At 43.7% G+C, this 27,955-nt stretch overlaps 1 protein-coding gene across 1 annotated transcript in view; it reads right to left on the bottom strand.

The window, feature by feature from the left end:
* The window catches only part of WDPCP (WD repeat containing planar cell polarity effector), a 105,281-nt gene continuing 77,326 nt past the window's right edge, over positions 1-27,955 (bottom strand). The window contains exons 13-16 of the mRNA XM_086460867.1: positions 15,758-15,893; positions 7,762-7,862; positions 6,193-6,221; positions 1-51 (exon numbers count right to left, since the gene is read on the bottom strand). Coding sequence (XP_086316993.1) covers positions 1-51; positions 6,193-6,221; positions 7,762-7,862; positions 15,758-15,893 — 317 coding nt within the window. The remainder of the gene's footprint in view (positions 52-6,192; positions 6,222-7,761; positions 7,863-15,757; positions 15,894-27,955) is intronic.

Below are 27,955 nucleotides of genomic sequence, written 5' to 3'. Positions count from 1 at the left end.
TCACACCAGCCCAAAGTGCACCACTTTGAGAGACCCACTGTCTCCAGTCCCCTGTGGGGGGAAAAGACAGGCAGAATCACTCAGGCTGCAGGGACAGGCAATGAGGGATGGAAACACCAGTATTGGAAACACCATCCCAACCCAGGGAGAAGAGACCATTGCAGGTACCATCCCCGTTTGGCCTGGGAATGGAGGATGCAGCCCTAAAGCAGTGGAGACTGCCTTCTGGGTCAAGGTAAGGCACCTCTCCCCTTTTTTTAAGCCCCTTAGCAAGACACACCCCCCCCTGCTGCTCTTGGGGAAACCAGGGAGGGGCTGGGAGCTGAGGCTCCACCTGCCTTTGAGCCCCCTTCCCCAGTGCCTGGAAATTTATTGGCAAAAGTGAAACTTTAGATTTTTGTTACCTTTTAATTGAAACATACTGCAAACACCACAAGGCTGGGTTAACGCCAGTGGGTAGCAAGCCAGGTTTTCAAAGTTACACGGGGATGGCATTTTGCATTCCTCATACAACGCAAATATGTGATTAAAGCACAAATTCACACTCCTCTTTCTGTGCTCTCTCAGTGCCTGTGCGGGTTGGAAACCCCAGCTCTCTGGTTTTGCAAAGGACATGACGACGGGGAGAAGATGTGCCGCCACAAATAGAGGTTATTTCATAACACAGGCTAGCGTGCCTGTGAAATGCATGAAATACTTTGCCTTGGAAAGTGTTGTAGTCTAGTGAGTCATTGCTTTCTTTTGAATTACAGATGAGTAGCCAGCCCTTCACGATGCAAAGAAAAAACTAGGTGTGGAGCTGAAAACAAAGGGAAATGTGTGTTTGTCCTTTCTCGGAGGGCAAGACATACTGCCTAGCGTGGGAAGGGGGGGTGGGCTTGGCCCCAGAATGTGTCCATCAGGCTGTGGGAGTGCTGGTGAGGGAGGATGGGGCTCATGTGAGTGACTCCCTGCTCCTTGACTTCAGGAAAGAGGAAAAAAATAAATCCCCTAACAACTCTTGCAGCTTCGTAAGGAACCTTTACAGAGCAGCAGCTCCATCTCATGGCATATGCATTTCACCACAGAGATAGAGATCATCCTCCGAAACAGCATTCCTGTGTACAACCTCCCCACCTCAGCGCAGAGGGAGAAGTAAAAGTGTGACGTCTCCAAATGAGAGCTGTATGTACACCGAGTTTTGTTTCCAAGCCCATCGCTTGGCACACCCCTTGTAGGGAGATGGCTCTGCCACAATTTGACCCCCTGTTAATTCTCGAAGGTTGTTTGAAGATGATGAGAAAGCAACACCAATACAATGTCCCATCCGAACCAGTTCAGTGTTGAAACTTGAAGCACAGCTTCACCGCCAAGACTGCTGCTTAGGCAGATGTCTTCAAGGAGGTTATGAGTTGTCTCAGCAGCTCTCATGGGGGGCCGTGTGTATGTGCCTTGGTTTCTGGGTGTCCGCAAGCTTCCTGTGGGCTCTCCTTGTTCTTTGAATGGCACTTGTTGGAGGCTCCAAAAAATATGAAAGGTTTTTCTTGCAGGGGTGCCACAGCAGTAAAGCCTTGAGGAGCATCAGTGACTAAAGGTAAGGGATGGCTCTTTCTTCCCTAGAGCTGTGTCAGTGATTGATCCCGAGGGGTTTCTGCTGGTGCTTGCTCTGAGGATTACAGGAATAGGAGGAAAGGTGAAGGCAGGCTGGAGGAAAAAAGCCCCATGTTTGATCATTTAGAGTTCAAATCTGTTTTGAGCCCTGTTGTTCAAGGCTCAGGGTCCTGAGTGCATCAGGTAGGTATCCAACCCAGGTTTTTACCTTTGTGATTTATGCCTCTGTCTGGGGAGAGGTTAACAAGAACTCTTATCCCACACCAACCCAGCTCTGCAGACCTACCTAGTTGCTGTTTTGGTTTTTTTTTTTAAATACTTAAAAAAACCCCAAAACTATTTGCAAACCTCTCTGGTCACACTACAGCAGACTTGGTGTCGCGTGGGATGGCTGTGATGTGGCTTCAAGCTTGTAGAGGTGTTTAATGTTAATCATAGGCTGAAGAGCGATAATGACTGGAACTCTCTTCTGACATCTGTATCTTTTCTGATATAGCACCTCGGCAATAAAAGAAGCCGTAATAATTTGACAACAGTTGATTTTCATAGTGCAGGAAGAGGGCTGTCCAGGAACAGGGGAAGCCAGCACTGCAGTTCTGTTGCCTATGGTAATGAGCAGCTAGTAATACAGAGAAGGAAAACATGAATATCCTGACAGAAGAGCATCCACTTGTGCCCTGGAGAGTTCGGATCGTGGGGCTTTGCATGGTAATGATGTGGTCCCGCTCCGGCAGGTGAAGGGAGGAGCGGTACAGGAAGGCACACCCTGTAATTGAAAAGCCACTAAGCCATCTCAGACCTGCAGGGATAGCAGGATGGAGGCAGTGGTTTGCTTGGTCTCCCCAGGTCTGAGGCAGAACCGAGGATTCCTGTAGTCTCCTGGAGCAGGAAATACAGAGAAACCTCTTCCCCATGCTGCCGTATCGCTCCCAGGAGGCTATGCTTTTTCTCTTGGGGATTATTCTCAAGGGCATGATGAAGGTGGGAAAGGATGAGAGTGGGAGAGAGGAATAAATGGAGCCACAGGGAATTATTTTAAACACCTGTTTTCTTCAGGCAGAGACTGCCCAATCCCAGGCTGCAGGAATGGTTATGTGGAAGGACATGCCTGTTGTTAGGACCCATAGGTACTGCTCCCTTTCACTGGGAATGCCATTTCCCTTGGATAGAGCACCATACAAAACCTTTCTGGCTGACAGGTATTTACCTGAGTGATAATATACTAAAACAACCATAAGGCACCATTGGCTTCAGCATCTCAAGTGCTGTAAATAAGACCAGTCTCCAGTCCAGAAACGACAGAGGAGTCGAGATTCACATTTTCCAAAGGGTCTTGTTTGTACTGAGGTTTGTGACCAGGGTGTTTGGAGGCTTAGTTTTGCTTATCTAAGGCTGGGTGCTGCTAAACGGAGACTCTTTGAACCAACCTACATAGTTTGCTCAAGATTGTCAAATCCCAAATAACGCAGGCCAGGCAGGACCTCTGGAGATCACCCTGCTCAAAGCAGCAAGGGTAGGCTGGGTCTTGAGCAGCATGGCCCTTGAGGCTACCGCCATCCCACTTCCAGCCTCTCCTACAACACAGGACTGCACATGAACACCAAATCCCAGCCCCACCAAATATTGTAGATGGGACGCTCATTTCTCATTTGCTTTGCCTCTGAAGAGCCATAACCAACCAAGACATGCACAGGGCAAGAAAAGCTGCAGTTTATCCTCGCTCCTCCAGCAACTACCTATGCTGCCCCCACCTTTGTCCTTAGTGATGGGATCCTCTGGCCAGCGCTGGTACCAAAACCAGCTTGGTAGAGGCAGGTAGTCTGCATTTGGCCTACCTGGGAGCTGAGACCGCTGCAGCAGCCCTTGCCCATCATCACCCATGGACCAAGGGGCTGCGGCAGGGTCACGTGTGCCCTGTGCTAGTGCAAAGCCACTGGCACTGCTGCGGGGGGAACATAGGCAACCCCCATGGTAGCACAGTCTTGCCTCTGAGCTGCCTCTTGCATGCTGTAGGGCTAATGCTTTCCTCTAGAAAACAAATCTTGTTCAACTGCTTGAGCATGGTTTGGCTGTGAGGCAGCCAGCTGCTCTGGCAGGTGACTGGTAACATTTTGTTGCACGTTCTCTATAGTTTCAGGGAGGAGAAGATTCTTCATAGCTGAAAGCGGCAGCAAGCGAGTTATGATGTACCTAAAAAAGATAGGGTCCATGTTGGACACAGCTCCCCTGAGGCTGCCACAGCCATTTGCTCTAGGAATAGATCGCTTCTGGCTCCAGCCTTTTGCCAGCCAACTGGCAAAGGGGTGCAAAACAAATCCTCCAGCTCACAGCTGCAGAGATCTTCCTGCAGAATTGACTGTGCAATAAGGGCTGGGTTTTGGGTGTGCTCCCCTCGTGTGGCACTGAGCCCAGTATTGTGAGGGCTCCCTCTGAAGCAACGTGCGGGAAGTGGTGGTGGAGGGATGCCAGCCCAGGGGAGCAGGAGGGTGAAAGTGGGACCTTGGAGATGGGCTGTCCCTCAAATGCTGGCACTGATGCAGCAGGCTGGTGATGGCATCCAGGTGTAGAGCGGCTGCTGATGGTGGGTTTGGGTTGGATTTGGGATGGGTTGAACCAAAGCCAGAGTTCGGTCCAGCTAGAATGAGCAGCTCTGAGTTCCTGAGTTTACCCAACTGCCACAAGACTTCTGAATTTCCACATGCCATTAAGAGTCAGGACAGAATGGTGTTGGAAATGTATTCCCAGAAGTGCGAAGTTAGTGTTGTGTGGATGGCTTTTCTACTCCAAAAAGCCTCGTTTGTGCAAGAGGCTCCCCCTTACCCAGCAAGTCATTTCCCTCTGCAGCTCGAGCGCTCATCAGAGCTTCTGCCTCCTTTCTCTCAGTCCTGTGAGAAGCAGAGCAGCTCAGCAAGGATGGAGGTGCCCCATTTTCCTGTGCACAAGCAGCTCTGCAATGTGTGGTGAAATCAGGGCATGGTCCACTGGGGTCACAGAGGTCACACTTTGACCGAACAGCTTTTAGCAATGGTGACGGCTCAGCTGCAGTAACTTTTTGGAACCAAAGGACGCTTTAACTGCTCCCTTGTGGAAGTCCTTAATGATGTGACAGCAAAGCTTTCTTCTTTGTATCACGCTTGTTATACAGATTGTACGTTTGTGCTCGTGGATATTATTGAGATAGTCCAGAGCTTTCAAATTATCTTCTCAGTTTACTAATTCAATGGTTTACTTGAGGGCAAGGAGCATCTTACACACAGCTCAGCGAACGAGCAGTTAACTGCTCGATAACCCAGCTGCAAACGCAGGAATCCCACCAATATCTCCAGACCATCACCTCTGCTATACTTTACTCTGTAGGCTATTGAAGCCATCAAAAGGTGGCTGGGGACATCCTTTGAGTACAAAGATTTCCCACCAGCACGACCCTGGTGTGGCAAACTCTGGCACCTGCTCCCCAGCCTTTCCCCATCCTCCACTCAGCAAAAATGCGCAGGGGCCCATGGGAGGCTGCAGAGGTGGGGCTGGTGTGTGTTGTTCTCCAGTGCTTCGGGACTGGTAGAACAGCTCTCAGAGCACAATTTTACTTGGCACGAGCTGGTTTTGTAATGAAAGAAATAAATAAGTGCCATCCTGCTCTGCTAGGAGGTTGACGCGTTTCCTTTCTTTCTTTTTTTTTTTTTTTTTTTAATTAAATGATCTGTTTGTACCAAGGCCAAACATTGAATACTTTGGCCTCAAAAATAAAAGTTTCAACAAGAACTGTAATCGGGAGGAGGCTAAAATACAGGCACTCTTGCGCCTTTACCCATGCTGCCGTGAGACAGCTTTTATTTTATTTTATTTATTTTATTTATTTTATTTTTTTCCCTGTAATGTAGAACTGAACTATGTTGGTGCTGCATGCTGCTGACTCATCAGCACTGGAGACAGGCTCACCCTATGTATGTGCTCTACATGCACCTCCACTGACACCCAACCACCTGGGGCACCAACCCAGGCCAGGGGGGAATGTCCCCATGGGAGGCAGGGGTAGCTGAAGAGTATGGGGGATGGGGTAGGGTCTCCCTGCCCATGTGGAGGTCCTCTCCTCCTCTCCTGTCCTGGTGAGCTGGAAGTATGTGAGCACCCGAGCCAGCACAGGAGAGGGAGGAGGACATAGGACTGCAGGCTGGCGGTGGGGGAAGGGATAGTCCACCTTTTTTTGGCAGCACCTTGCAGTTAAATCAGCTTAAAGCTATCATGAAACCATAGGGTAGTATTTCACTCCTCTTTACTGTGGTCTTGCTCTTGAAAGGGCCAATACGAGCGCTGGCTAGTTTGTGTAAGATGAGCGTGGATGGAAGACAATAATTTCTTTCTTAGGTCCCATCCAACAGACATCGGATAATAATAATAATTTTTGACTTTTATGCACTGTGCTCAATTCAAAGCTGCAGACGAAGCCCTGCTCCAGCAGTGCTGTATAGGAGCATTTCTACCAATTTCAGCAAGAGCCCTGCAGGCAGACAGCTTGCAGGGACAGGCTCAGGGAGTTGCAGGAAGCTGCAAAATAGAGTAAATAATAATAAGCAGAAATAAAAAAATAAATCAGAAATGTGTTACCTGCTCTGAAGGAACTGATCTCAAATTTCCTTCAAAAAAAATGAAAAGATCACCATGTTATTTACATTCCATTTAACTCACTGAAAAACCCAAACAAATAAGCGTACAGTATTAGGTAACTCTTTCACTTTTTGATAGGACACAGCTATTTTATGTCCTGTTATTCAATGGATGAATTAAAATATTTCATATATTGCTTATACAAGTCTATACATGCAGGATACGCATATTCTCTCAAACACTACATCAAGTTAAAGCAACCATGATTTTTGTGGATAGGGCAGTGTGGAGACGTGAGGCCAGCAATAGATTTGGGAACCCACAACGTCCCAGCTTGGTGAGGAGCTGTTGTAGAAGTGTGCTGCGCATGTTGTGACAGAACTGTGGCTGCAGGACACCTCTACCTGTAGCAGGATAGTTGTAGGGTAGTGGGGCTTGGTCTCGGCTGCCTGCCTGAGTGCTTGCCTGGTGTCTCAGGAGGGTTTTGCAGCCCATGTGCTGTCAGGTTGCTGCTGGAGGTGCTCAAGGATCAGGCTTCATGTTACAGCTTGAGCCCAATTACCAGCTGCCAACATCAAAAAGAAGTCCAGCTGCAGGCACTGTGCTTCTGCCCCTTACTTGGTGCTGTCTGTGGTGTCCTCTGATCCCCAGGCATGGCAGTTCGGGTCAGCGGATGGACAAAAGCCCACAGGAAAGGAAACAAGTGATTTTTTTTTTTTTTTTGGTTGGGTTAATATGCTGGCAGCCCCCTGTGTGATCCCATGAATCTGGGCAGAAGAAGGCGGTGAGGGGAAAGCAGGACCTTCCTGTTTCGATGGTGGCAAGCTGGTAGTTCAGCTTCACTGTAACATGGAAGCGCACCCGCAGATGGCTCATTTGAAACTATCTGTTTCAGTTGTGGCTATAGGAACTGCAGTTATGCCTTGACTTTCTGCGTCAGTGTGTCTGGAGACTGGCTCAGTTACTACACACCTGTCAGTATAGCAAGGGGAGGCCTGGACAAGGCAGAAGATAAAAACTCTTACCTCACCCCTTGTGCAAATACTCTTACCTATCCCTGCCTGGCTGACTTTACAGGATGACTCTTTAACTATCACTTTCTCATGCTGGACTACTCCTCTGTTATACTTTGACACTGCTATGATGGAGATACCAAACACTGCCAAAGCAAGATGGCCACATCCATTTACTCCAGAATGCCCTGCAGAGGTAGTGTAAAATGCTGCTTCACAAGCCACATAACTGGTGAGGCTCTGCTGCTGGTCATCATACATCAAGTAACAGAGCAACAATGACCAAAACTAACAAACATTTTTCCCGTCTTTGTCAAATCGTGAAAAACGCTGCAAGGTAAGGAGGTTCATACAATCAGTTGATTTATTCTATGTTGCGAGAGCTGGCAGCTGAGTCCTCATGCCTCCCCCTGCTACATATGCACAAACCAAGCTCATGCTGCAATGCCACTGCCTTATTTTTCTTCCTAGATCCAAGTTCTTTTTCAAGATATCAACCACCATTATTTCTAGCTTCATCTCCTTGTGCATATTTGAAAGATACTTGTTCGCTTACCTTCCTGGCTGCTGGAAAAGGGTTTCTCTGTTTCGGAGGTGGTGTGGCCATCCGCTCCTGGCTTATGCTTGGTGTCCTCTGCCTGTCTGCGGCTCGTGGGTCTTTGGAAACAAAACAGAAGTGATAGGAGGGGAGGGAGAAAGGACTGAAGAGTTGGGGAGACACTACATAGTAGAGCAAAGCTGTTTAATTTGTTTTCTATCTTTTCAAGTACACAGCAGCCTGTGTAATTCCCTGGCTACAAACTGTAACTTTTTTTAATCAGATGCCAGTATGTTTGTTGACTGAGCGTCACTAGGATCATTCATTTGGCTATGCAGTCGCTCCAGCACTCTCCTGTCATTCAAAGATGTGGTGTAAAGCTGGTGGGTTTTGGACCAATTAAAAGTTTTGTTAAGCAGGACAGGCTGGGGATGTGTAACACACGTAGCAGGCGCCTGGCACTGCAGCAGGCCCACACAGAATTGGTTGGGCAGATGCCGGGAGAGGAGGATGTCAAACCCAAAAGGCAGCGCTGATTTTCTGCAATTTCTGCAGTTAAACCTTTTCCCCACACCACTTCCATCACTAAAATCCAAGCTGCGAAGGAGCTGCAGGGATGTGTTACGGAAAATGCAGATGGATTTTTTTTTTTTTCCTTTTTGGTTTTGCCAGTCTCGGTTTCCTCACTCATCATTAATGTCTGCTTATGTAGGCAGGTGGAAAGGTAATCCATTCCCAAGGCAGTGGAACTGGAAATTTAGAGGTCATCTTGTGCCATCTTGGCTTGTCAACTTGCTGCTTGTCCTGTCATCTGCAAACTGCCAAGTGCCCCACAAAGTCCAAGGGAGTGTTGCTGTCGGCAAGAGAGTCGAACAGAGAAAATAAACTAAACCTCTCATGCCAAGCCAGCTGGGAGGATTCTCCTCAATTGGTGCTTTTCCTCCTCCGTGGGCATAGTCATGTTTGACTTGAGTAGTGTTTCACTTGAGGGTGGCTTTCAGATATGATAGCAGTGTAGCTGTGAGAATGAAAACGTGAATGCTCTTGTGCGGCACCTGATTTGTTAACTGCCACAGTGTGAAACCTCGCTCAGCTTTGATAATACAAATAATACATTCCACGCATACCCCCCCCCCCCCTTTATTACTGATGAGAACATAAATAATCAAAGAAAAAGCTCAGATTTTCCCTGCGCCTTTGTCTTCACAGTATCAGTTGGACGATAGCTATGCAAGCAGCTGGGCATCCTAAAAGCAACTCTCTTCATCAGCTTTCCTGAGACATTTTTAAGCTGCAGTAATGCAACTCTCCCATCACACTAAGCTTTATTGGTTCAGCATAAGAAACTAAGAATCTTCATTGGAGACCAGATTATACTGGTTGCAAAAATGGAGGGATTCTTCTGCTCTTCGACCCCATTATCTCCTCTGCAGTGTCTTGATCAGCTTTCTTACATACAGCCTCGGATTCTGCCGAGACCGGCAAATTGCTTTTTTGGCTGCCAAATTGCCATAACCCTTCTATTTTTATGTTTTAAAAGAGCTTAAAACCCTCCATCCTCTTTGGATGTGTCTTTAAAATTGACCAGTACTGGGAGGATTTCATGTATATCCGAAGGCTTAGAAGAAGATGTTACCTCTACCTAGCTTCTAGTGTTACAGTCAACAGACATGAAAAGCCCAGCGGGGATAAAAGGAACTTAACCAGTTCTGTCTAATGCATATAAATCTACCTAAGAGCTCAAGGCACTAGAAGTACTCAACGCACTACATTTATCTGAGTCTAAGATACAGAAATGGGTCTTCATCCCACATGCCACATGTCCCATTTCTATGCCAAGTTAATATGAATTAAAAGACTGAGATGAATAAACAAGGTCAGTCTGGGCTGGGCCAAGTTGAATCAACGTAAAATAATTGTCAGTATTTTCTGTCAGCAATGCTGGTTTATCTTGGCTCAGGATTCTCAGTGCTATAGATTATAAAATGTTTTCAGTGGAACAGTTGGCAGACATTTTATTGATTTTTCTTTGTTTTGTGAATGCTGGAAAAATTTCCATTAAGTATACATGCTGCTCATGTGACGAAGCCAAATTGCTTTTTCAAACTTTTCTTTCTTCAAATGCGTTAATACGTTAGCAATCTAATTTAATCAAGAGGACCTTTGTCTGGAATCAAGAGGCCATAGAGTGCACCTCGATGCGTCTCTAGTACTTATGGGCTAATAAGAGTTAATTTTGTATTTTCAAGGTGCTGTACGCACACTGACTAATTCATTTGCCCGCCACCCCTCTGAAGTTCATAACATATTATCTCACTTTTACAGATGTAGAAACTGAGTGCAACTTCACAGAGAGCCACACATTTGCCCGTTGTCACATTCTCCATGCATGTGAAGCTCCTATTACCTTCACTGGGGCTGAGCAATGGCAAAGAATGAGAAGGGAGGCTGCAGCAACTGGGCAGGATGAGCACTGCTGAGCTGCTGGATCCCACTTCTGCAATGAATTTCCTACACCACATCACCACATCCCTGTAGCACTCCTCTTAATAGAGTTACTTTGGAACTGAAAATTGCTAGGACAGATAGAGCAGCTTGTAGGATTACGCCTGGACCCATGGCAGACCACATTTCTCAGCCTATATTCCTCCTATGTTAACAAAAGGTTTGCTTCCTGGTTAAAGAAGACTTTTGGAAAAGATGATTGATGGTGGAAGAACAAACTGGAGTGCCATAACAGTGATGAATGCTTATTTTGTTTAATTGCATGGAACAGTGGAGTAAGAGTAAGAAATCTGTTTAATGAGTTTTTTTACATGATACACAGAAGGCGATAACTCTAATTCTCTCTTTCTTTATCCTGATTTAATAACGAACATATACAGATATGAAATGTCATGCAGCTTTCTCATAATGCTTCCCGAGGTTTGATCAGTGATCTTACAGATTCAACATATAAAAACATGCTTCTGAGCTTAAATAAAAACCTTGTAGAGAAGTAGAAACATGTGTATTTTTAAGTACATAAGCAACAGGAAAGTTTTATTATAAAAATCACTGTGATGATATATACTTTAGCCTTCTATCCTAATCACTTGTATTAAAATTAACCTAATTAAAATAGGAGTAGTCCTGGTTTGGAGGATGGGGACAAGGTAGATGAATAATAAGCTAAAAAACCTCCAACCCAGCTTCACACACATCCTGACACTACCAACAAGTGCAAGACATTTAAACCCACAATGCATTACAGTAAGGAAACAGAACGACACACTGACGGGGAGGAAACCCATGCCGCAGTTACCAATGCCAATGCAGGGGAGTGAGTGCAGCCATAGCTTTGTACTGACTCTTATGTGACAAACTCTGGCACAGTCACAGGTGCTCAATAGTTGACCCATTCAGAAATAAGCTGTCCCACAGGGAGTCAATCAGCTCCTGTAATTGCTGTGAGGATCAATATGCTACCTTGGTCTTCTGAACAACAGTGTTCATATCTTCTGAAAATATTTTCCTCATTTACAGGCACAAAAAGGGTTATGTTGATCAAAACATACGAATGATAGGACAAGAACTGCTAGGCTATAACGTCTCTGACACTTGGAAGGTGAGAATGGCAATGGTCAATGACAAACGTAAGCCAGAGATGAGTGCTTTGTCTTGTAAAATGATTCACTGGACTGCGCATTGTTGGTGATATTTAACTGTCCTGTTCATGTTAAGAGTGAAAGAAATCACACAGCAAATAAAATGCCTCTATCTGGAGGGTTGTCCTGAAATCTTTATTGCCCATAACTTAATCTGTGTGTGTGTGAATGGTTTGGAAAATTGTCTACTGACAGCCACACTGTTGCTACTTTCCTAAAATGTCATGGAGTTAAGCCATAAAACATACTTTAGACTCAAACTAAGTTCTCTGCTTTCCAACTGTCAGGGCAAAAAGAGAAGCCAGATTTTTTCCTAGAACAAGTTCTTAAAGTAATAAACCCCTGAGACTATCTTATGAATGATTATTTTGGTTCCATCCTTTTCTGTCCCTGTCTCCATCCCAGCCTACGTCTCCCTGTTTGGCAAAGGAGATGATGTGAAGAGTTAATTGAAGTGATTTGTTAATCATGCAGCCTGAAAACTGGGCTTCTGTTACACATATGCAGATGTCAGGCTCCCTGAAGGTTGTCAGTAACAAGGTTTATTAAGCAAGTTAAACAGAAACATCTTCTGCTAGTCTTCCGAGGGCCCTTGCCCAGGGCTCCTGCCTAGGTGTAATTCATGAGATATGCCTTGTCTGTCCCAAAACAAAGGTTCTGTCAAAGCTGAAATACATGAAAGAAAGAAGACTGGGTATGTGCTGTAGATGAGCTTCCAGAAACTTGGGTGAGATACAGATTTGGGACAGTATCCGGGTCTGACAGGGGTGGTAAAATGCAGTAATGTAGGTCAATTGATTTCATAGGTTTCGTGTGACTAGCTGGTACAAAGATGAAAAGCCAAGGCATACAACAAAAGACTCTGGGAAAGAAGAAAGAACAGCCTTTCAGTACTCTTGCTGAACATCTGCAAAGTCCTGTCATGATGTCTTAGAGAGATTAGGGGAACCACTGCTACCCAGAAGATAGCAGAGCCTGGGAGTACTTGAATTCATACAGACCAAGCGCACGAGCAGTGCTACTGGCTTACAATTGACTTACAATTAACCGGTACAGATGAGGTTGTTGGGTTTTTATTGCAAGATTAATGATAATGAATACTGATGCTAAACTTGCAAAGAACAGATTGATTTTTAGGTTGGAAGGGAGCTCTGGAGGTAATATGGCCCAACACTCTTCTCAAAGCAGCTTCAACTGTTCAGTTAGATCCAACTTCAATGTTGCTTCGGCTCCGGTCTGCGACCCAGCGGGGACTTGTGCCAGATAACAACAGAAATGAACCATCAGCACTGGCAAGCACCCAGAAGGTCAGAAAGAGCAGCAGTACCTGCCCTCACGTTAAACTTGGAGCAATGGTCAGGAGTCCAGATCTGAGCTGAGTCTTGTCACATCACCAGCAAGGACATTTTCCGTAGGAAGTCATGGTATGCTAACACACAGGGGATGAAGCAAATAAAAGCCAAAGACTAGCCTTGCTCCCCAGACTACAAATCAAGTCCTCAGAGACAATATCTCAAGGATTTAAATTATGCTGAGGAGGTAAATCAACAAATTGCCTACAGTAATACAAAGTGCGTCTGAAGTGACTTGGCCAAGTACGGAGGCTGTATTGTGCGTGGGGTTAGTGAACAGAGAAGAATAGTGGTAAATCTATTACAAAAATGAAATTTTTTTCTTTTGTTTTTCTTGAGGGGAAAGACTTCAGAAGTAAATAGGAAATGATTCAGGATGTACATTTATCTCACGGGTGACCAGAATACATAAGTACCAAAGACTGGTGTTAAACAGCATGAGAAATGGAGAAAGTCAATAATGAAACAAAAAAATGACCAAGCTAACGAACAACGAAGGGCCTTTACAGGAGAGAGAATGTGTCCTGATTATTGATTTTGAAACTGCAGGTAGTGGTTGGAGGCTCGGAAGAAGTGGACAGTGGAAAAGTCAGATATGAATTTGTGATGTGGGAAACTGTTTAGAACAATAATGTTGCTGTGCACTACTAAGACGCTCAGCTGCAACACTATACAGCTGTGATTTCATAAACTTCACTGTGTTTTAGTATGGCATCACCGTTTTTCAAGTGAATTCACTGAGGCAGCAGAAGGCAAACAGGATTTAATTTTGGGTTCACATGTTGGATCGATCTATAGACATTTCCTCAAGTGCTGCATAAGCGCCTACCCATTACAAACTATGTCCTCTGCTAATATCTCAGATTAGGCAGCCAAATCTCTAGTAATGCTGGAGTATCTTGGCCAGAAAGATGAAATATTGCAATGACTGCAGAACCGAGAACGTCCCTATTTATGTAGGCTCCTAACACTCAAAACCTTCCTTTCTTTACACAGATTTCTACACATGAAGAAGTCTGATGCAGACATGGCAGCAGATGCATTATACAAAACAAACTCTGCGAAACTGGAGGCAAAACACAAGCCACAGCTATGTGCCTGTAACCGTCTGTGGTTTTTTTTTAAGCACAGAGAAGAGGTTGTTGGAGTCACCTGTGACTCAGCAGGTGACCTTCCCAGCCAGTTGATGTTGTCCCAGGGTGTGCCTTTAAAACTCAAATTCATGTTGGCAGGCTTCAAGTGGCTGTGGCCAGCCAGGGGAGCCGTGAGAAGTTTTCTTTCACGGCTCTGCAAGAAGTAACCAAAAATTCTGGCCTCTCCTGGGGGAGGTCAGCTGCAAGCACCGGGTGTCAGCAGGTGGAGGAGCTGGTCGTGTGGGTGGCGAGCTTGCTTTATACTCACCAACCTGCCAAGAGGCAAACAAAAGCCTTGGGAAATCCCAGTAGTTTATGCAGCTCTGGCGATTGCAAGGAGCCACTTGTGAGGCTCAGCAACTTTTGGGGACCCACCTGGGCAGGCGCAGGAGAACGTGGTCAAGCCGGGGAGCCCAGGAGTAGGAGTAAAGTTGAACTCTGCAATCTGTCTCCCAAGACGCCTGACGAAGGCAGACACGGGACCGCCAGAGATGTGTGAGTCATAGCAATCTCCGAAAGGGAAAAGGTGAGCTGAAGGGAATATAGCGTGTTTATACCTTGGGATCAGAGGCATGTTGGGATTAGTCTCTGCTCTTAGTGCTCTGTTAAAGAGCTCCTTTTATTGGAGCACTTGGAAAGTCCTCTGTAGTCAATACAGTCTCCAGCATGATCTTACTGTCTTTATTATTTGCCTGTATCAGTATCGCGCCATCTCCATCTTGAAAGTTAAGGCAATATAATTGTGCGCTGTATTTTTAAAAGCAGGCCCTTTCTCCAAATCCATTAGGTAACTCCAAAAGCTTTAGACAGCGTTCTGTATCCTAAAAGTTGCAGGCTATGTAAAAAATAAACATTTCACTAGTGGTGTGCAGCTGGTATAATGGATATTATATCTAGTACTGCAAAAGCTCAATCTCTTCATGTGAGGAAAGACAGAAAACCAGGTAATATAGAGATTTCCAGAAGGAGAAAGAAATGTGCTTCTCGCCCACACGAAGAGCATTCAGTGGAGTTATATACAAATGGCTAGGATGATTTGTCAATGTGGAAGTTCAATGTTGTACTCACACTAGATTGACTAAAAATGTTCCTATATACGGTAGGCATAGAAAATAAAAGTAAGTGCATCTATATACTCACTGGGAACAAACAATTGTTTCTTTTCTATCAAGAATGCATGAAGAAAAATAAGAGAAATAAATGCTTTTTTAATCTTTGCAGAAGAGCTGTTTCATTCTAATTTCCCACCCGTTGCAAGGCAGTGTGCTGGCTCACTAGCCACGAAAAACCCCAGTTGTCAGACCCGTTGTTTCTCTTCTAACAGGTAAGTTCCAGGTTTTAATCAACTTCAGAAGAAGGACACTCTTGAAAGATCATCCCAGGGATTTTGATCACAGGCTAGTGATGAGCTTACAGAAATCTGTAAAGATCATGTCAGGTTTTGGAAAGTTCTGTTTACCACCCGTAATTGTAATTCGCTGCATTTCCATTACTGTATTTTTCTCTTCTGCACATTCATCAAGGAAGGCTGTATTTGCCCAAATGGTTTAATTTGAAAATGGTTTTACTAGTGTGCGTTAAATGCTCGCAAACTGTCTTATGTTTCTGGAGATTGATTTGTGTCCATGCCATTGTCCTTCTGGCTTCCAAGTTTTTCTTAGTTCCCACTTAGTGTCCTAATGTTTTATTCTGTTTACAGTCAAGATGCAGATGACAACTGAGGTTGTCAGGAAAATTTAGAATATCAAATGTACATTTCAAAAGTATTTTAGTTAATTGTTCCCCTCTTCCTTCCATTTTCTATTATGGAAATATAGGATTTTCCTTGGCCTTACAAGACAGCTTTGATAGCTGCCTGTGCGCCCTTCCTTATGCTGCTCACCTGCAGGAGCAGCTCTGTGCTGGTGGTCTGATGGCTGGACCAGGAGCAGGCAGGTCACAGTCTCCTCTGTGCTCTGAAGATCGGTCAACAAAAGCTTTGCGAGACGGGTCTTCTTCGTCTGACTGCCCCAGAAGTTCTGTTAAGATGAATCAAGATATGATATCAGGCTTACTTAATTTAGAAGTGTCAGTCAAATTTGCCAACTGTTTGCCTTAAATGTCAATAAGGACAAGGGTGTCCTCTCTTGTAATGGATCAAATCAAAGGGAAAACCATACGCTTACACAGCTTTCACCCTTGACTTATCCCCTTGAAAACGAGGCCAAGTAGCTAACAACCAGCAACAATGACACATTTTTGGAAGGGAGGGAGTGAGTGTCTGTTTGCTTTAGTTAGCAAGAAGGCAATGCCTTCTCTAAATTGCCAACTATAGAAGGTCTAGCTGGCTGCCAAAGGCTGTTGCATGCGAGTATTTCACTGTTGCCATACAGATCAAAGTCTTATCAATTGGACTGTTCCCCCATAAGGGTATGTGTAACTCCTTCCTTTAAAAATAGAGACTTTCCTTAGCTTTGTTTCAAAATATTTTTGTTCGCAATCAAGACCTGAAGTCTTAAAGTGGGCTGAAGGAGTGGCCTCCAATTCCCAGGTTCCAGTTTGAGCCCTTTGGGGAAAGAAATTGCTTGAAAATATCCAAACCACTTAAAAATATAAAGGAGGAACTGCATATTCTAGGTGTGAGACTTAAAATACATAAAAAATGTAATCAAACCCCAGGCTAGCAGAGTTTGGATTAAGGAAAAAAATCCTGTTACAGATAAAGACTTTAAAAGATTTTTCTCAAAATTGTAAGACCCTTTTGCGTTTTTTCTTTTTTAATCCTGTTTTTCTCCCCTTGTTCTCTGCCTTCCCAGATCCTGTATAAGCTAATCTCCACGATACCCATGGCAACACCATGGGCAGTGAGAAGAATATAATGCTCTTGCGAGCGTTGCCATACTGCTAGTTTACATTTTGGCTGGAGATCCAGAATGCTCACCGGCTTAGGAGGGCAAATCTACTTGTAAGTGCGTTTGAATCTCTGAGTCCTAAAAAGCTAATGCTGTAAGATTGGTGCAGACTATTTCTACTCTTCATGCTACCTAAATATTATTAGCATCTGTGGTGTGAGAGAGGGTGAAGTGTGGCAACCAATTTGGCTTTCTCAGGTAACTGATACGCTCCACCTGTGCTGCCTTTTCCCACACATGGAGCAATGTGGGGAATGGCTGAAAACAACCAGCTTGGTCAGGGACAACACACCTCCAAGCATGCACACCATGTTACAATAAATAAAGGAGCTAAACTGGCCCTGGTGCAATTTCTCCTCTACCTTGAACAAAAAATCTGAAGAGAAAAAAGGAGGGGGGAAAAAAGGCGTACAAGCAATGCTCCACATCTAGGAAACTCAACTCAAGGGCAAGTGAAGCAGGTCTCTCTGGAGATCTCTTCTTGGAGCCTGTTGCAGAGTGAGCAGCCAAGAGAAGGAGGGGAGCAGTATGGAGAACTTAAAAAGGCACAGGAGAAACTGCTTTTGATATGTGTGATGAACTCTCTTAAACAAAACTCCTGTTGATGTGTGCGTAGGCAAAATCCACCGCAGCTCTTGTGGGACAAACTTTGACAGCCTCTGCTCTGGAACACAGCTCTCACTGCCATGCTTTCACCTGCAAATTGAGTCTTTGGTCCTGAAGAGCCTCCCTCTTCATTTGGCCTTAGCTTTTAAGGAGGGAAATGTTAAACCTTTAGTTTTCTAAATGTCAAAGCTAAGACGTACAGTGTGAGTCAAGGTGTAACTAATATTCTTTTTTTCTCTCCTTTTTTCTTTTTCCATCTACTCAGTAATGTCTAAGGCCTACAAAACTTACCTCCTTAAAGTTACAAACTTCCACCAGTATACAATGTCCAAGGCTTCTCCTTAGACGTCAGTCCTGAGGCTGACTTAGCTGCAAGTGGCATTTCAGAATGTAAAACCCTGAGAGATGCTGAGAGAGGAGTGTGTATTGAGAAAGGAAATAAAATAGGATTGGGTCAGCTTTTGTCTTGATCTCTTTCCATCTTACTATTAATTTGCATTTTCTCGTACCTGCTGAGAGCCAGATCTGCATAAATCACAGCCCTCTCATGTCAATCACTTCAGTGTAACTCACGCACGTGCTCTGAGAGGGACCTAGCAGTTTTGTAACATGGAGTGGGCTACAATTTGGATGCATCCAGTCCTTGTGTGCCATATTTCTAATATATGGATGCAATGAGCAATTATAACCATGGCCACTGACTTTGATATTTTGTGCTGAGGATGCAGCACAGCTACACTTTGTTAAACAATGCTACTGGTTCCATAGGAACCTCATGGAAGACAGAGCTACCTGTCATATATAAGCACACTCGTAGCCAAAATTGGGGTGAGGGGGGTTCTTACCCACAGGAGCACAAATAGATTTCTTTGCACTTTCATATCTAAATTAAATATCTGAAACCGACCTCCAGTTACGAGGATTGAACCTATTCTGGTCTGGGTATACAGCTGCAGTGTTGCAGGAGAACATTAGAAAGAATCAGATGCCAGGAGTGGTTCAAAGCCACAAAACCATCAGATATGAGCTCTGGAGTAACGAAATAAACATTTTTGTTGTGGGACACTGGACTATGTACCCTGTGAGAAGTGCTACAGCAGGAAAAACAAACACGCAAGGAACACTGTTTAAACAACACAGCCCTTCCCAAACCAGAGGCAACACATCCCCCATTTAATTAAAAAGGGAAGGATTTTGGCAACAACACTGTAGAGCTGGGAGAGGGTGGTGGTCCTCACATCTAGATGAGGGCTCTGGCTAGGGTTTGGTTCTTTATAAAGACTTGACTTTGTGCTAGAATTGGAGGTATCACAAGCTGCACCTAAGATCCTGTGTTCAGGTAATCTGGTATCTTCCCTTGGCTTATTGCACAATAAACTCTTGTTGTTTATAAGCCTAACGTAGTATTTGCTTATCATGTTAGGATCTGGGGATTTGAATCTCAATTTGAATTTTAAAAACTTCAGAGTTGATATTGCGGCTAACATTGTTGTTTCATCATTAAAGTCATTTATTGGATGCAATAATCTGAATTATATTGTGCTAAAAATCTTTATCTACAAAATCCCATTGTCACGATCAATATTAGGACAATATTGTACACACATAACCATACAAGGCACATTCTGCATTTCCAAAATTTGCTGATAGGTGCTATTGCTACATCTTGTGCCTGACTGAAACTGCCAAATACGTTTCTTTACAAGTCCATTACAACTTTTCCTACGCTGTAATGAGCAGGATGCTCTCTGAACACGGCATGCAGGTGACGAGATCCCATGCCTTTCCTGCTCATACATGTGTCCTTATTTAACCGTATCTATTCTGTTTTGGATATGTGTCTACAAATCACAAGCTGTTTGTGTTCTCCAGTATCCTCCACCAGACTTTCAGGGATAAATACGCATTTTGAAATGTGCAATCCCATGGTAAAATGAAAATCTTCTTTTAATATTGTTTGCAAAACTGACAGCTCTGCTTAACGGAAGCCATTAAATTAGTCACAAAACAGCAGCTGCTCTTGTAAAAATATAGCCTTTTTTGGGCATGAAAAATAAACTAGTTGATAAGCGAGAGATAAGCCATTTGACTTCTTCTTTGTGTGTCTGGCATGGTATGCAGAGCCAATTCTGTACAATCTGATGTTTACAGAGCAATCGTAATGTACGACCTCCTTAGGCAACAGGGACACAAGAAGCCTTTAAAATGCTGAAGCAAGCATTTAATCAGAACTCTTCATGCTGATCTTTGAAAAATTCAATAAGTTCAAAAAATGTAACTCCTTCTAAAGATAAAATACCAGTTTTTTGCTTCAGGAGTTGCAAATATATCCCAGGGAACCACACAGACTTCAGACATACTGCTCTTATTTTTTAAAAAATAAGTAAACAGTAGAGTTTTTCTGAAATAAACAAATCAAGGGCCTGAAGAAATGCAAACGGTTAAGCAAAGCAAATGCTGGAGAAGAATATAGTTTTGTAATAACCCAAATGATCACACTTTTTTTTTTTTATTTAGCATTTGAACAAATTCTTTTTTTTCCCCCTGAATAGCTATTTCCATGTGAATAATCTAATGGTTCCCTTTATTATGTATTAAATTATTTTTTTATTTTAATTTTTAATTTTGACCTGTTGAAATCAAACTCTCATGCTTTTGTGAGTTTCTGTTTGGTTTGGGGGTTTTAAGACAAATAACTGCTGGAGGAGGCATGAAATTGAGCATGATCTCACACATTATCAAGTTACTCCACCTTAACTCTACCCCAGGTTTTCTCAAACTACACGAAAGTATTTCTAAAGCCACTGGATAAAATTTTTTTGGTATCAAAATTAGTAGGAACTTCCATTGCTGACCTGAGTGCAGTCAGCTCTTTTTCTCTGGCTACAATTGATTTCCTGAAAACGTCTTTCTAAATAAACAGATTCTAATAAAATTGTTTCATTTCAACAAATTCCTGCAGCGAAACCACACAGCTTTGTTTGTGTGCGTGGAAAAACACAACTCTCTCTGCTTCTTTTGGTTTAGTTTTCCATGGCTTCTTATTTTTAGATTATTTTTGTTTGTTCTGTTAACTCCCAGTGCTGAGATGTTTTCATTTGACAAATACAAATTGTCAAAATATTGTTTTTATAGTACTTTTAAAACTCATTGAGAATAGCTGTTACTGCTGAGAGAGCTGGAAAAGGTACATTAAATCAGAATCTCTCCCATTTGTGTTGTAATTTAACAATTTGATACCTGAGAAGATAAGGCACTTCAATCACTATTAAGTAGAAGCAACCCTTAATGGTAGCTTAACATGTCATTATTTCACTAGTTGGATATTAGGCATATTAGCAGCAGCAAAACTATTCCAGTAGGTGCGCCAGGAAATTTAAGAATTAAAAGTTATGTGGTAAAACTAAAGTAGTTAACATTTACAAACAACTCCTTTTTTTTTTTTTTTTTTTTAATTTTTTTGTAGCACAGACAGTTATATTTCACTTAGCAATCTTCTGCAGCTTGCAGTGAAATCTGGCTTTAAAACTTTCTGTGAATGGGAATGCCAAGTCTTTACTAGCTCTGGCTGAGATTTCAATCTCTGCTACTCATTTGCTCTGCTAGAATCATACACAAAATTAAGCTAACCACTACATAGGCTGAATAGTTAATTTTATATCTCCCTGGAGCCTAAGTAATCAGGCTCCTTAGGAACTGCCCTAGCAGTGCCAATACTACTCTTTTTTTTTTTTTTTTTTTTAAAGGTGTGTCTTACAGGCTCATCCAGATGTGGTAGTACCAAGCTGTGATGGGTACCAAGGATTTGCTTTAATTCCAGGCCCTTTTACTTCAAAGGCTTGACTAGTGTCTCAGCAATAGAGATCTTGCACCTCTAGATTTTATGGGGTTTCCTGGACCATGTGAAGTTTGCCTCGTAATCTTGGCAGCGGGCAAGTGGCTCTCATCTCAGCTGCCGATGCATGTTAACAAGCTGGAGTGCCAAGATGAGCAACTGCTATTGCTCAGTAATTACAGCAGGCACAGGAGGGAGGACGTTTCTTGTGACTAGGCATTTTCTTTGTTTGGTAAGTGGTACTTTAGACCAGGTCTTTTTTTTTTTTTAATTTTAAGCGACTATCTAGAAATACCTGTTCCAAAGGAAAGCTGGGCAAAAGCTGCTGGTGAGCAGAGACATTCCCATTGTTTGGGGTGAAGGCTGCAGCAATGGAAATGTGGGTGCCTGCTCCAGAGCATCTCAGTGAAAGCGTTCAGGGAAGACCTGATTATTCTTAAGTGATGCTCTAAAGACTCCACAGGGCAAAAGTGCCTCCAGCATTGCAAGCCCTAACCCACAACGGGCAAAGCAGGCGCTGCTGAACTGGCATGTTCCTTCAGCTGCTCTTCATGACGCTTGTGTACAGGGCACACCCTTTGCTTGGCACTTCCAGCCCAAGGACCTGAGCGTCTCTGCTCCTGGCTTCTGCCCTCCAGGCATCCAGAGCAGGAAGATGTGCTGGCCAGACCAGAGGCAGGTAGGCTCAGGGGAGAAGAAAACCATTTCAGGGGTTAATTGAAAGAGAAATACATCTGCAAACACAAGATGCAGAATGGAAGCCTGCAAATAAATGCTGCCAGCTGGAAGCTGGCCAAACTGATAAAGCAGAAAAGAAATTGGGGGTTAAATGTTTTGGATGCTGAAGGCTTGGAGTTCAAAGAGGAGCTCAAGGAAACTCCCAGCCACCAAGTCCATACAAAGAAGCTCTAGGCAAACATAAGCCTTCTGCAGGACAGCTTTATCCAAAATAGAGCTTCCAAAAGGGAATAGATCAGACGAATGGTTAAGGGATATCATTTAGCACCTGGGAGCTCTTGTGCAAGGGAAGATGAGCTATGGCTGAGGGGCAGAAGGAGTTGCTTTCCACAGGGAAATGGATGAGAAGTACATCTGCCCACACTGGGCTGGAAGAACAATGTGTAGCTGTGGATGTATTTTCATTGCCTGGTAGAGAGAAGCAGAAGTGAGCTGCTCCTCCAGGCCAGGAGGCGACGGAAACCAGGGCAAGGCTGGAGGACATTCTGCCTTCCCTGGAGCATCAGCTCCTTGTCCACGTCAGGAGGGGGGTATCGTATCTGATGGCAACCCAGTTGTCACCAGGTACATAAGGACCGAGGGACTGCAACTAGAATCTCCTGCCTAAATCCCAGGGACAAAACAACAGTAGAAGGATGCGTACTTTTCCAGAGAAAATCTGTTGCGGGTCTGCCCGGGCTACCGTTTTCTACGCAGGGGACTGGGGGTAGGAAAGCCACCTTTTTCCACTAGACCAGGAAGCTGCACTCAAAACAGAAGATGGGACAACTGGTGATGTGTCTCTCTGATATAACACTCTCCGTGCCAGGCCCTTCTGGTGGTTTTGTGACAAGAACCCTGCGTTTCCAGCACTGACCCTCCCCTGGAGCCTATACAACAAGACCACCTTGGTCTGCAGACAGCCTTTTTTTTAATCAGCTGAGGTCAGAGACCTTTATGAACGAGGTCTGCATCGTTATCCCATGCTACAGTGGAGTACAAGAGCAACACAAGGACAGCAACACCGTGTAACACTAAGGCTCGTAGCACAGGAATTACATTTACAGGTAGGAAAGCACTAGTCATAGTATCAACACTTTTTAAGCAGGTGCATAGCTATGCCATAGCACTAGAGCAAGGCTAGAGTTCAAGAGTTAGCTAATCGTATCTCTCTCAAAAAGGAATTGCCTCAGACCAGTTAATTTGTCAAGATAACGAATTGCAGCAATTCTCCTCATTTGGAGCTGGGCCACTAACACTGATCTGAACTGTATTTAAACTCTTGATGACAGAGACTGAAAAAGATATTGCAATACTGGAGGTGCAGGTTCCTAAAGCAAAACTGCATGTAAAGCTGGGGTTGAGAGGCAGCAAGGGCATGCGAGTACACATCCTGCATATCCCTTAGATATGAAGAAACTTCCTGGGGCACTGACTCTGGGGCCTGGGCAGGCACAGTTCATCTTGAATCTGGGAGTGATTGAGGTCCAAAAAGGATAATATAGTACCCATCAAGTCTCAATTTCTGCAATATCACATAACAAGAGCAGAATTTTTACCTCCCCCTTCCAGAAAAAGAAAGAGATCCCAAAAGTACTGATTTGAAGTTATTGAAGGTTTTCTGGCAGCCACAAGAAAACCCCCTCCATGGGCCTGATGCTGTGATGGTATGTACTGTATTCTCCCAAGCCCCTGGTCACTACTGCATTTTTCTTTTCTGTGCAGCAGTAAACATGAACAAGTTTGAAGGAGAGGAAAAGCAGAAGAAAGCTTCTGTGAAAATGCAGGCTTAGTCCAATGACTATCCTCTATTTCTGCTGAAAGTGAAGTAGACAACATCAGGTAAAATTAAATGACATATGTTCTTGTAGCAGACCTTCTCCTCTGGCTGCCAGGCATTCCTCCCCCCACAAGAGAAATGTGGACCAGAATAAATCCTGTACATTGACTCAGGGGAACTGAAAAGAATCGTGGGTGAGCAATACTGTCTCTGAAGAGCAGTACCATCCCTGAAGGACACTCCAGATATGCTTAGGTTGGGGAGCAGGACCAACTTTCCCTACACTTAACTGGGGTGCTCCTCCAAAGAAGCTAGGACAAAGACTCTGCTGCTACTGGCATCTCCTACAAGTGGAGTAGGACACAATGAAGTCTCTTCCATTCGTGCTCCATCAGTGCTTTTTGGCATTAGAAAAAGCAGGAATGTTTTCAGAAATGATTTCATGCTGCTATGTTAAGCAGAAATAATGCCAGGTAAAGACAGAGAAGTATGCAAGACCTTTGACAAAGACAACCTGACTCTTGCCTTGCATTGGCACACCCTCTCCGGGAAAAAGATACACTGAAAACAAAATTGGTTGTTCATGACTGTGCAACTATGTCAGTGCCTTAAAATCATCAACATGAGAAATTAGCCAGACAGCTCATTTCAGAATATTCCTGCTGAATGGTCTACTTAGGAATGAAATTACTTTCTTTCTCATGTTATTCAGAATAATCATTCTCTACCTGGAAGTCCACTTAATTTAGAAAAGCAAAGTGGCTTCTATTTTGGAATAAGTGCATCCACGGGCACAGTTCTTTCAAAATAGCTCATCTGGTCATTGCCACATGTAAACAAGCCTTCATAAATTGATGGAAATGGTAAAAAACTCATGAAGGTATGGCCCAGGACTTCTTACTCAATTTGCAAACACTTAGACCTATCTTCCTCAGGGCTAATATGGTGATCAACAAAGCCTACAGAAAGCCAGGTTCAATTTAAACCACATAGTCATACGTTTGAAAAAGAAATGAGCTTTTGAGAACTGTCTCCTCCTGTTGTCCCCGCAAGTTGCAGGTCTATCTTGCTTGAGTTGATCCTCAATTTTAAATACCACAGTCAAGTGGTAATCTAGGATTTAGCAGATCTCAGAAGCGTTGATTGCCCATAAGGCTGGGTCTAAGGCTAGTAGGGGCTGGAGATGAAGCGTGTACAGCCTCTTCTAGAACAAGTGAGTGGCTGGTAAAGGGTAACTTCACGTTGCTTGCAGCTGGTTTCATGGCTTTGGCTGCAGTAGAAATGTCTTGCTGCGCAAAGATTGCAGAGAGAGGCTTAAATGTTACAGTAGAAAATTATAGAAAGAACAGATCTTTGCAGGATGGGTAATGTCACCTTGTGCAACATGTAGGGTGCTTATCTATTTTTCTTCCCAAGACTTCTCTGCTGCTGGAGTGCTCCTGGGAAAGAAAGGGCCATCTCAGACTGGAAACCTGGGCTGAGGTTGCTCTGACTGGGTTTGTGGTGGCTTAGTGCATGTGTCCACCCAGTATGGCAGCACGAGCTATGTGGGAGATGCAAAGTGACCTAGATCAGCACCCCTAATTCCTGCAGCTGTGCTAGTTGCTCCGTCCTGTGCAAGTGTGATGTGAACCAAATACCAGTCATGTTGGAGACTGACCTTGTTTTCTTGGAGAAACCTGTGTAAAAATTGGTATAACAACACTCTTGACACTTACCTCACAGGATGTTGTGAAGCTTAATTAAATGTGCGCAAAAGCATTTTGAGATCCTTAGATGAAAGATGTTTTTATAAATGCAAATTATTATAATTATGGCTAGTAACCACCATCAACTACTGAAACAATTAATTCAGGTTGCCACAGGCCATCACAACAACGTGTGCAAAGAGGCATCAGCCATTTAATGACATATATGCTGCGTGAGAACTCAAAGCCTTAAAAATGCTGTAAACAAAGAGGAAAAAACTAGACACTTGGGGCTTGCCCCTGCTGGGTGCAATTGGTGTAAGTTTCCTCTACTGCTTCCATCACCCCTGTGTTTGCACTGCGACTTGTCCCCAGGCAGAAGAGCCCACGTTAAGGACTGCACCAGTGTCATTTTATGTCCCTATGATTTTTGTCAGCATTGCAAGAACAACTGCAAACGGCTTGGCTCACAAAAATCGGGAAATACATAAATATAACTGTTTTTTTGTTAAGTGTCGCTCTCAAACCTCCCCCCCCCCCCCAGGCCGAGCCCACTTATAGCATCTACCCTGTAGACTTTGTCTACACGGTATTATCCAGCTGACTTTCCAAGGGCGAAAACAAAAGCTAAGCAATCAAGATGTGTCTGGCCAAATACTTAAAGGCCCAGTGCACACATTTAGTTGACAACTGACTGAAATCTGAACCATTTTGCTCAGCCTCAGCCTTTCTTATTGCTTCAAAACTGATTTGGGCTTAAATAGCTAAAACCTACAGGTGTTTAAATGCTCTCCCTTGTCAGCAGAACAGCCTCATCAGACATGGTCTGAGGATGTGGTCAGACTGGAAGAGATATCCAAAGACCCCACAGGTGAATCCCAAAGAGCAGACTAGCCCACCTGTGCCCCTCAGGCTTATTTCATTGCTTGCCTTTAAAGAGGAAAATTCAGAAAAGTAGTAGTTACTAAGCACCCAACTTACCAACGCAATTAGGCTAAATGCACTGCAGCTAGAAATTTAAGCAATGCACTGAATTTAATTTGAGAATTCATGGTCATAAGACTGAAACCTTTAACATTTAACCTAGCAGCAAATTAAATCAGCTTTCTGATCAAGTGAAAAATTCCATGCTATTGAAGTTGGAAAGTGTGAAGCACACATTTGCTAAAAGGAGGTTTTTTTTTTTCTTTTTCTTTAAATGAAGAAAAACTTGGGAACAGTTAGTTGCCTAATCCAAATAATGGAAAAATGGGAATACTATCTCTAAATAAAGCTCAAACTACAAAACAGTATTGCTTTCTGGCCTCTAATGTGCTCATAGTCAGTGGGTTTCACGGAAAAAAAAATGTTACTCGTGCCGGAAGGTTGTATAGACTAAACTTACTCTGATATCAACGACCTTAATACCTGCAGAGTTTAACAGGAGCTAGCTTTCCACGTACCAAAATCGAAAATGCTTATACGTTTTTTTCAGTCCCTTTAAAAATACTGACTTTCTATAATACCTTTTGTGCTTTAAGAATTGGGATACTAAGTTGGGAATTTCTTGGGTAAGTTTTGATAAAATGAGAACCAAGTTTTTATAGGGTCCGTGTGTATGCATATATCTGCATAGAAAATTGGCAATACTGGTGGAATGTATGGAAAACATGCTATGCAGTAGGTACCAACATGTTATTTTAAACCTACAAAGTCTAAAGCTTTAGTGTGATGTGTATATATGCAAGTTGTGTGTTCACACACACATGCACACATAGCTATATATACACACACGATATGCATACTGACACCCTGTTGCTAAGCTCTCTTAATGACTCTTATACAGTTCTCTGTTCAATGTCTCTTGGCTAAATCCTACAATAAGAGATAAAACTTGGATGCATTTTCTAAATGCACCTCAAGGCACTAGGACATAAAAGAAGTTGGGGTATTAGAGCACATCTTGTTTTAACCATCTCTGGAGCACTCTGACTGACACTTTACAATTTACAAGAAAGGTGTGGCTAATAAAGCCACTGAAGCAGATATAAGGGCAGGTCCTCCCTGATAGGCATTTATGGCCCGTCACTCACCCTCTCCAGTGTTTTGCTGCACAGACTTGCCGATAACCACCAGCACATTCTGTGGCTTGGGTGCCCAAAGGCCTGAAAAGCTGATGTGACTGTATCGGCATCTGAAAACCCCCACTGATGGGTTGACACTTTCCTTCCTGCCCCTTACCATTAAAAGAGACTAATTTAGAGGGAAAACGTAAAGCTGTGGAAAGGGGACACACTATGCTTCACATACGCTTTCGATGGGGAAATGCAACCTTGTGGAAACAGCAGATTTTTCATTCCCAGGCTGTTCCTTCCACTCCCTGGGAAGATCTTCATCTGACTGGTATCCCTCAATCACAGAATGGCATGAATACGAGTGGTTTGTTGTTGGTTTTTTTTTTAAAAACCTCACAGAGGTAGTTTACACTATATGCTGCCTTCTGCAAACACAAATACTTTCTCCCTGCCTATTTAAATAAACTCCATCAGCAGGAGCAGTTGCTGCAGATGCCCCTTGGGAAGCT

The sequence above is a fragment of the Leptosomus discolor genome, chromosome 2 (genome assembly GCF_034619465.1).
Source record: "Leptosomus discolor isolate bLepDis1 chromosome 2, bLepDis1.hap2, whole genome shotgun sequence".
Classification (NCBI taxonomy): domain Eukaryota; kingdom Metazoa; phylum Chordata; class Aves; order Leptosomiformes; family Leptosomidae; genus Leptosomus; species Leptosomus discolor.
The sequence above is the reverse complement of the archived record's forward strand: the minus strand, read 5'-3'. Positions and strand labels throughout refer to the sequence as shown.